Source organism: Alligator sinensis, unplaced genomic scaffold (assembly GCF_000455745.1).
Source record: "Alligator sinensis unplaced genomic scaffold, ASM45574v1 scaffold766_1, whole genome shotgun sequence".
In the NCBI taxonomy this organism is placed as follows: Eukaryota; Metazoa; Chordata; order Crocodylia; family Alligatoridae; genus Alligator; species Alligator sinensis.
The window spans coordinates 547,692-557,651 of NW_005842390.1; the positions used below are offsets into that span (position 1 = coordinate 547,692).

The 9,960-nt window shown below is 55.4% G+C and overlaps 1 protein-coding gene across 6 annotated transcripts in view; it reads right to left on the reverse strand.

Annotated features, from left to right (window-relative positions):
• PTPN7 (protein tyrosine phosphatase, non-receptor type 7) overlaps positions 1–9,082 on the reverse strand; it is a 23,278-nt gene extending 14,196 nt beyond the window's left edge. For 2 of the 6 annotated variants that reach the window (XM_025211152.1, XM_006029637.3), the window contains exons 1-4: positions 8,947–9,082; positions 4,929–5,157; positions 3,251–3,434; positions 2,381–2,465 (exon numbers count right to left, since the gene is read on the reverse strand). In XM_025211152.1, the coding sequence (XP_025066937.1) occupies positions 2,381–2,465; positions 3,251–3,434; positions 4,929–5,059 (400 nt within the window). In that variant the 5' untranslated portion in view covers positions 5,060–5,157; positions 8,947–9,082. Of the gene's footprint in view, positions 1–2,380; positions 2,466–3,250; positions 3,435–4,928; positions 5,158–6,325; positions 6,434–6,885; positions 6,970–8,632; positions 8,767–8,946 lie in introns of those variants that run through there. The other 4 variants (XM_025211149.1, XM_006029638.3, XM_025211151.1 and 1 more) reach the window with 4 other exon arrangements.
• Positions 9,083–9,960: the final 878 nt, after the last annotated feature.

Here is a 9,960-nt window from a genome sequence, read left to right on the forward strand (position 1 = left end):
CCCCAGTTGGCAATCAGCCGCTGGTGTCCCCCCCGTCACCCATGGCTTAGTTTCACTTCCATTGTTCTTATAATTTCTCCACTCTGCACTGAAGACACAGACTAAATCGCACGAATGTTGACAGTCCTCCAATGCCTTCCCACAATCTCCCACATATGCCCGAAGAGAGATTTTTTGGTTTTGTTCTTCCAGAATTCCCCGAGAAAGAATACTCGAGTGGCTCAGGTTCCTGCAGCACCGAGCAGCAGGGGACATGTCCCCAGGGCTCCTAAAGGCATAGTGAGGAGAAGACAGGTACAGAGAGAAGCTGCAGGGGTATGTGCCCTCAGAAAGCCCACAGCAGAGGGCTACCTGCCAGGAACTGCTTCCCCTCCCCACAGACAAGTTTCACAGATGCCCTTTGCTGTCCCAAGTCCCAGGAGGCATAAGAAATGGAGGACACCATCCAATACTGGAGCTCAAAGGAAGATACACTCCATCCTTGTAGTAAGCTGGACTCGATCATGACCAGGGTGAAGGAAAACCCAAATCTCTGTAGAGAAGCTGAAGGGCCCTGAAGGCTTTCGCTGCTTCCAGCTCCCCATCCCTGCCTTTTCCACCTGGTGTCTTACTGCTGGCTTGCCCTGGTCCCTGGTGATAACTGGCTTCTGCTCTGCCTGTGTCTGCTGGATTAATGAACCCTCTGCTACCCAAAATCTCCCCTAGCTACCTCTTAATGGTCTCTGTGGCTGCTTGCCTCTGTCACTGTAAGCCACATTTTCCAAATCTTGAATTCTCCTTATAATGATTCTGATTGCTTTTCAACTCCTTTGCTGAAACATGACAGCCAGCCTGGATGCAATACCCTGATTCAGTACAGTATGGTCACAACACAAAGGTGGGAGCACCTTTTCCTCGACATCATCCCCCTTTCATGAATCCCAAGAGCTCATTAGTTCTCACAGCTCTAGGGTCCCATGTTCTCCTGGTTTCTCTCATGACACCCGAGTCCCTTCAAGGGTCACTACTGCCCATAGTTGACACTCCATCCTGGAAACATGGCCTTGCTCCTAGATGCAAACCTTTAACTGATTGCACTCAGTTTAGTGAATAACCTAGACCACAGGGTGTTACTGATGCCCCCAGCCTGTCTTGTCTGCAAACCTTATCAGGAGGGACTGTGAGGGACTGACCATGTCGTGGTAGATGCAAGAGGGCTGCACATGCAGAAACCAGCCCAGCCTATACCTGTGTGAACCCAATGCATAACATGAGCCTGCAGGAGAGAGAACCCCCTGGGAAAAGCAAAGTCCAAAGCCACAAGGAAGGAACCATGAACCTTCCCACCAATGCCAGAGCATTGGTGCCAGTGTATGTGCAAGGGCTGGGGAGCTTCAGGGAGGGCCTAGGAGCCCAACTGGAGCAATGGGTCACACCCACCAGTCTCCCGGTCCTGTGCTTCCTCAATGCATCAAACACCACGTATCTGGGTCCATGAAGGCAGTTTTCCTTAAGCATTCCCTGGGAAAACTGTTCTCGTGGCATGGTTTAGTACTCGCCAAGGTGTTGGGGCTTAAAGCCCATTTTATGGAAATGGGAGGCTCCTCCCTAGCTTGCTTCTACAGCCATATGGCTGAGGGCAGGCGAAACTTAGGGGCGTCCAAACCCCAAACCTCCGGGCTTGGGTCTGCACATAGGATGCCTGCCAAAAAACTTTGAAAATATCTGAAGCCCCTGGTGGGGGTGGAGGATGTTTGCCAGTTGTAGGGCCACCTATGGTTCCGGACTGACTCGCGGATTTGTACTTGATTTGGCAGATTTGGCTTGGAATATGAACAATTTCTTTAAAAAAAAAATCCTGCTCCCCTGGTGCTCTCATTCCTGATCTTCAGCCCCTGCTTCCCCAGTCGCGAGACATGCAATGTTGTCTCAAAACCCCTCAGGTCCATTTTGGGGATCCAAAATACTGACAAGAAGATAAATAGCCTTCGCAAAAGGCATTAGGGATGATGAAGAAACTCACCCCGGATCTGTGTGCAGAGAACTCACGTGCACAAGAGAAGGTGAAGTCCACAGAATGAACTGTACAGATGCACAGAGACCAGTGCCCTGAGCAGCCAGCTGAGGGCTGTGCGTCCTGTGCTGAGTCTAGACACATTCATGCTGAAATGGGGGAGTCTGGAATAAAATGGGGAGGGGGGAGGGAGTTGGGGAACCTTTCTTCAATCCAACCTCTACTGCCCTGAGACACAGATTCCCAAGCAGAACCTTTCAAATTCCAGGGGGCTCTTCCCTCTCTGTCTGCCTGTCTGTCTCTCCCTCCCCCAAGCACACACACACACACACACACACACACACACACATGCTCACACCCCACCAGCAGGTACAAATTGGCACGTACTAGGCAGGATGGTTTTGTATCTGTCCTTTGAGGCTCGTCCGGGGATGTCTAACTCTTCTGGGTTGACAAAGTTGGGTGGGATTTTCTGTGGAGGCAAAGGTGACCATCAGTGACATCACTTCTCCTGCATGTGGCTTTCTCCATTCATCTGGCTGGACCAGGCTTGGAGAATGCTATATCCCCTTCAGCAGGTCAGACATTGCAGCCACCCTCCATGCACCAAGCCGCATTTTTCATAGTGTCCCAAGAAAGGGCTTGTTGGGAAAGAGATTCTCCTTGCCCAGGCACTGGAAGCCTTGACCAGGCAATGGAAGGGCAAAGCTGTTCCATCTCATGCCTGGAGCTCCTGAGAAGGAACTGGGGCAAGAGCTTTGTTCCTGTTTCCCCAAGAAAGGATCACCTGGAACAGCCACATGGTGAGTGCCTGGTGGATGGAGAGTGCCGGCAGCAACAATACCAGGCACAGAGCTGAAGAGACCTCAGGACCTTGTGCTCCTCCCCTTTCCAAGCACAGCACAGCAGAAGCCCTGTGGTGCCGGCTGGCCTTACTTCTCTGCCAAACCCCAGGAGGAGCTACCTCCAGGGGAAGGAGAGCAGCTCTGGTACCACAGCACACTGCTGAGGCAGCCAGGAGACCTTTGAGACAAGAATCTCAGACCCAAAGGTCACCCTTCCAGCTCCAGGTTGCAGCAGGGGACCAGACGGCTCTATCCTGACACCAACCACTGAGTCACCCAGGCCCACCCTCATGCCCATGGCCACACAACCAAAGTTATGCAAGGGCCTGTGTGATCACAGGGAGGGGAGAGACGGGAGGAGATTGGGTGGGGAGACCAAGGGCATCAGATACGGCCATAGGGGATGCCTCACCGAGAACTCCTCCTGGAGCTGTGTGAGGTTCTTGGCTTGATGTGGGAGCTCCTCTTTGGTCAGAATGTGGCTGGACGTCCTCAGGAACCGCAGCGTGATGTCCCGTGGGGTGCAGACCCGTTGGATTGGCTCCACGCTCCCCAGCGAGCTCATGTCCAGCATCAGCGACACATTGGAGCCTCTCCTGCAAAGCAAAGTGGTGTGTCACAAGTTAGTCGTGGCACTGCTCTTCCGTGCCTGGGGCTGTGTTAAAGGAAAGGTGGAGGTGCAAGGAGCAGAGTCCTGGATGGGACATTGTGGGACACATGGAGGTCGATGGGGTGATGGGAGGGTGCTGGCTGGAATGACAAGTGTGGGGCAGGGCTGAGGGTGTGTGTGTTGCACATAAGCTTGAGATTATTACTGAACTGGGTATTTTTTATGCCTGGGGCAAAGATAACAAGCAGCAACCTCAGACCAAGAGAACCTCAAGTCTCAGACCCTCAAAGCAAGAAGTGGTTGAGGCTATGCCCTGGTGCCAAACGTAAGTTTTTAAGGGAGGTCAGGACTGAGAGGCCCTGGCAGCCCCAAGGGGAGAAGCAGCCCCAGACTAGACTATCAGAAGCATGTGGACTGGGATTCAGGGGCATGGCCAGAGTGGTGACTGGGAGAGGAGCCCACGGCTGGAACAAGGGTGCTGAGCTGAGATGAAGGTCTCTAGCAGAGCTGAACACTGGACGGCTGCACTGCCCTGCTACATTCAGCCTGCCCAAGCCAGCTCTCCTTTCAAGAGCAATATGTTCCTCTAATCTTACTCCCCATTTAAGATGACTAAGGCCAATTGGCCTTCTGTCCTGGGTGACCTCTGGACAGTGCTGCTCAGAGGTGATAACCACACAGCTCCTGTCCCACCTGGCAGGGACGCCAAGTGCAGCAGTGCCCAGTGTCTCCTCCCACCCCAGCCCAGCACCCATGACCTTCAGCAAACAAGGAGTTTGGGAAGGGACCAAAACTCAGTGACATTGACTCAAATCCAGTGATCTATTTGGGTAGAAAAAGATAAGGTGGAGAGGGGAATAATTTGTAAATGTTTCATTTAAACATTGACTTCAACAAAAAAGAGATGCATTTTTTTTTTTTAAAGTAATGATTAAATGACTTCACAAGGCACAAAAATGTCTTCTTCTGGGTCACGGATGTTTGGGGGCGGCCTAAAATGAGACATCCTCTGTTCTTTCATTAGGAAAATCTTTGTCCACATGCCTCACCGCAAAGCCCAAAGATTCTGTTTCAGTCTGACTGGACTTCGGGCTGCTGCTGACTTCTCAGTTCAGCTGGAGAGTCTGTGAGCTGTTCGCCGGGGGCCGGCACAGACCTCCGTGCTGGGGGCTGAGGCACTGGCGGAGCCCTGGGGCAGGGAAGGAGGAGTGGGTCTGTGCTGGAAATGGTAGAGATGCTGCAGGAGGAGGAAAACAGCCTCTTCCATGTGCTGAGCCCAGCTGGGTGCACTTACTGGATGCCCTTGGGGATTTTAGGGCCTTAGAGCTGGAATCAGTTGATTGCGCAGCACAGATGAGGCTCTCTCCTCCTTGAGGCTGACATAAGGGGCTCTGTCTGGGTGCAGTGCTCTGAGCCTGCAGGCATAGATGGGGATAGGGGCCAGGGCCATACGACCCATCACAGCCTGGCTGCTGCTCACCTCTCCTGGAGACGCACATGCTTCTTGGCAGAGGAGCTGGGAGTGCCAGCTTTGTCCATCGCTCCCCTGGCTGCCCGGCCTGGCTGGTTTGTGCTATGAACTCTGGAGCATGCCGAGCAGGCCTGTACCATGCTGTGCCAGAGATAGAGCCCTTGCACTGAGGTAGAGAGGGTGTCAGTGGGTGGCCTGAGGCTCCAAGGGGATCAGAGAGCCATCAGGGTGAAGGCATCTGGAAAACACCAAGAAAAAACTGCCAGGGTGGCTCAGACAGGTGCCTGTTCAGCGCTCTTCCCTTTCTATGACTGGCGTCCGCTCAGTGCCTCCACGGTAGCTGGTAGACAAATGCCCCAGCATCAGCCCATCCAGCGGAGCTGAGCTCTCCCACATGGTGGGGGCACAGGGCCCAAAGGATCTGCAAGCACTGAGCACACCCCTGAGCACGGGGGTGAGGATGGCAACAGACCCCTGTGCACAGTAGGGGCTGGGGTTGGTCCTATGCTCAGCTGCTGGTGCCCAGCCCAACCCCTGCGCTCTGGGATGTGAGTGGCCTGCATGGGAACGCACACAAGCTCACACCCAGGACCTTTGCCCAGCAAACCTCCTCCAGGACCAAGCTGCTTCCAGGATATCCTGAGGCTTTGCTACTTGCCCTCAGGCTCTTGGTCCTGCTGGATGCTATATATTTAACCCCTCCTGCGGGGCTCATGGCACTGCATGCCTGTGACCAGTTTTCCATGGGAACTGTGCTTATGGCATCTCAAAAGCATGATCCAGTACTGATGCCAACTCTGTGCAGTCACAGAGCCAAACAAAATACATTTAGGTCACAGAGGTCCTATACTGTGGGTGTCTTTGTTTTTGAAGCCCAATTTAAGACATGCTTTCTAGAAAGGCTGAGAACCCCTGCCTCAGACATCATCGGGGGCCCCAGGCATGCAGCACCCTCATCTGGGCTCACAGGAACAAGCCACAGACTCAGCACCAAGCTTTTTATCTTGCCCCAGTAGATCAGAATAGCAACCCTGAGAGTGGCCTGTGGGGCAGGGCAAGGCAGCTGGGGTGTGAAGCTGTTAGGGAGTGCCTAATGGCCCTGTGAATCTGCTCTCTGTCCCTACAGCACCCTCCAGGGAGGGGAAGCTCTGCTTGCCCTGCTCCAGGTGGATCCCTTGGGCACATGCCCTGGGTGTCACTGGCACTTGTGAGACACTGAAGCTTTGTGGGGCTGTCACTGCCCTGTAGACCATCAATCCTCACAATGAAGCTGAGCGGGGTACAACCAGGGACCAGGGCAAGCCAGCAGTAAGACACAGGTGACTGTGTGACTGGAGCAACTATCATTTGGACCTGACAGGAGGGGAAAAAACAGTCCTATGCATAACTGCCTTGCCCAGATTCACCTTCAGGCGGGCCTCTGTCCTAGCCCGACCCAGAGGAGCCCAGCTCCAGCAGTACACAGCGGGCGCCTCTCCTTCTGCCCCACGGCATGGCTCCTTCACCCGCACGGCTCCCATCACTGGAGCTGCTGCATCCCCACATGAGTCTGAGTGACCCCTGCCCATTCCTGGCCCACTCCCCTTCCACCCATGCCGACAGCTCATGCTCCTTGCTAAATCTTACTTCAGCTCTCACTTTTCTGCCAATCCATGTCTTTGCCTGGGCATCTTCTCTGCTGGGGCAAGTGAGCATAGCGCTACCTGAGCCAAAAGAAGTGCATAGTGACCCCAGCTGGGGACTGGGTCCTTCCCCCACCCTCTCCAGAAGCACTGGCAGGTGGCCTGCACATGAGAGACTTGCAGGAGGGCGGGTATTAGCTGGAGCCAAGGGCAGTGCCAGCCACCCCCTCCCTTCTGCTAGGGGGAAAGACAAAAGACAGGGAAGGCACAGGTCCGGCAGGAGAGAGGGCTGCAGGCAGGTATCAGGAGAGACCTTTCCTTAGCATTTTCAGCGCTCTGCCTACCTGAGCAATGGGCCCAGGGGGTGCTTCCCTCAGCCCAGGTTGGCCCAACATCACCAGCCTCTCTGGCCTGACCCTGATCCGTCCTCTGTGCAGACACTGCAGCCCCGGTGAGAGGGAACCGGCCCAGACAGATTCCACCCCCACTTCACTCCCCTCCCCCTGCTGCCACCACCCCCGCTGCAACCTCCGACCGTTGGGAGGAAGCTGGCTTAACCGAGCAGTTGAGCAAGAGGCTGTGCTGTGGGGGCTGGCGGGCTTGGGGAGCAGCGCACAACCCCAGCAGAGCCTTGCGGGGCGACCAAAGGGTAACGGAGGGTCCATTGTTCGAGGGCATGGGACGTTCCTGCGCAGACTGCATGGAGTCAGGGCTGCCCAGCTCCCAGGATGGCTGAGCTCTGGGGGGCAGAAACCAGGGGAGGCAGCACTATGTCTTTGCCTACATGGGAAAGAGGCACCAGTTTAACGTAGGCCTGGTGTGTAGCTTTTGTCCTGGGATAACTGGTCAATGCCATCACTACACTGCTATGGACATGCTTATACTGTGATAAAGGGAGGGACTTGCTCCACCAGTATAAACAAGTGCACAGCTGTATTGCTTTTGCTCAGCCAGGCTACTTGTAGCTGGATGGGTGCTGTGCTCAGACAGGCCTTAAGGATGGTTTATCTGCAGCCAACCCCTGCACGGAGTCTGTCTATGGCTTAAAGCAGGGAGGGGGCTGCCTTGATTTCACTGAAGCAGTCTGAAAACTGCTTGCAACTAAACTGCTGTGGCTTTCCCATGAGGACAAAGCTGGTACCCCTCTCTCCCTTTTAACCAGCCCGTCAGGTTTGGGGGCTGGCCGTCTCCAGGATTTCGTGCTGCAGCTGCCTTACAGCAGTTTCACACACTGAAATAGTAGCAAAGCGGGCAAGGAGCCAGCAACGAAATCTCAAAGGAGGTAAAGAGTTGGTGGCTGGAAAGAGAAGAGGGGCTGAGAGCTAGAGTGAGGGTGGGAGGTCCGTCTCCTCCTCTCATTGTATGGATCCTGAAGTTGATCCTGGCTCTCAGAGGAGGCCCACCCAGGTCCCTCTCTTTGCTGGACTTCTAAACAAGCTCTCCAAAGGCTCAGATGTCATTAGAAAACAAATCCCAGTTTCACCGTAACCAGCTACCGGCCAAGCTCTCCTGCTCATTGGGCCCCAGATCCAGGCCCCACAAGGTCCTGGCTCCTTTTCATCCCTCTGTTGAAGTCACACCGAGGGCCGTGCTGGCTTGGCTGAGCCTTAGCATCTCCACGCTGAATAGAGTCCAGAAAGGCAACACTCGGGGTGGGGTTTGGAGCATGCCATATTGCAATGCATGGGACTGTGGCACAGCTAAGGGGTGAGAGGGTGCTGAGATGGACCCATCTACAAAGCCCAGGGGGTCATGAGACTGGGGTTGGGACCAGTCACTGCTGCGAAGACTGATTCCCTATTACTGTGGCTATGGGACCAGAAGAGCTGTGTCGAGCCCAATGTGCTGCATGACTCCAGGGGAGACGTGAGGAGTTCTGTGATGCAATGTCTTGGGCGGCAAGGGAAAAGGGATTCTCCTCTGCCCTTTCTCCCTTTCCCCCCACAGGAGCTTGCGCTGGGCTGTTCGAGGGACCTCAGCGGCAGGCGGGGTTGGGTGCAGGGAGTGGCTGCTTCCCTGAGGCCAGCCCCAAGATAGTCATCTCCCCACACACCAGCCAGGAAGCCCCTGGAGGTACCAGCCAGCACACACCTTGGCAGCTCCCGGCGGGCAGCAGGAGGTGGGACTCTCTCTGACTCTGCCAGAGCCTCTGTCTTGGTCATTTGGGTTCCCAGCCTGTGGCACCTGCGCCACCTTGTCCTGCTCCCCAGGAAGCTCCCGACACGCAGACGTGACTCAGATCCCTGCTGTCTCCCCACACGGCTGCAGCACGGAGTCCTGCAGTGGCGCTACACACCCCATGCCCAGCTGTGCCCCTTGCCAAGCATTTGGGCTGCCTGGTCTCTAAGGAGTCCGTGAGTTGGTCTGAGATGCCCTCTGTGCTTCCCGGGCCCCCGCATGCTTACCTGGTGCCCTGAGCTGGCCAGTCGCCATAGCACCCCGGCACTAGGGTGGTAAGTGATGCATGCGTGGGTCTAGCACTAGGGTTTGAAAGTGTTCAGGAAGCTGCTTATCAAGGAGCTCGCTGCCTCGGCTGCTTCCTCTCCCTCCTTCTCCCCCCACCCTCCCTGCCGCCCACGCACATACCGGCCACAGCCTCTGCAGCTCTGCTCCGCAGGGCCGTCCTCAGCAGCCAGGCCCACGCCCCCCGAGGTGAACTTGCTCCCCTGCCCCAGGTGCGTCCAGGACCTGCAGACCCTTCCCGTGCCCACCCTCAGAGCCAGGCAGAGCAGAGCAGAGCCTGATTGCTGGAGCAGGGCATGCTGGCAGCACCAGGGCGATTTTGGCAGAGCTTGGGACTCACCAGGGCCTTGTTTGCAGCGCTTGCCCCAGCAAGATTTTTTTGAGGCCACTGTCCTTTCCCAGGGGAGGGCGGTGAGTGGGGCTGGCCACCCCTGGTGGACCTGTCGTGGCCAAGGTCTGGGCCCTGGAGCACATGGATCAAGACTCAGAATGGCACAAGTTTGGGTCTTGCAAACCTACTGCTTCATGTGCTGTAGCATTGCCAGGCTAGTGCACACCTGAAGACACCTGCCCTGTGCCTCCACGTTGCCCATCAAAGGGTATGCCCAGCCTCCCCCCTCCCCCACATGTTATGGCAACACTTGTCTAGTGGGGTACCTGGCCATGCCTATTCCTGGACTGTGGCACTGCCTCTCTGGGGCAGCCCCACCATGCCTGCACTGGGGCTGTGGCACTCCCCAGGGGGTGAATCTGGCCACCCCACTCTGTGCCATGGCACGGGCATTGTAGGGGGTCTCTGGAGGTAGCCACCATGGTGCTGTGACACTGGCTTCAGGTACTACATGGCCTGTGCCCACTGTGCACTGTAGGGCTATATATATCGATATATATATATATATATCCTACACTGTAGGCACTGTATATATATATATATATATCAATATATATTGTAAGAT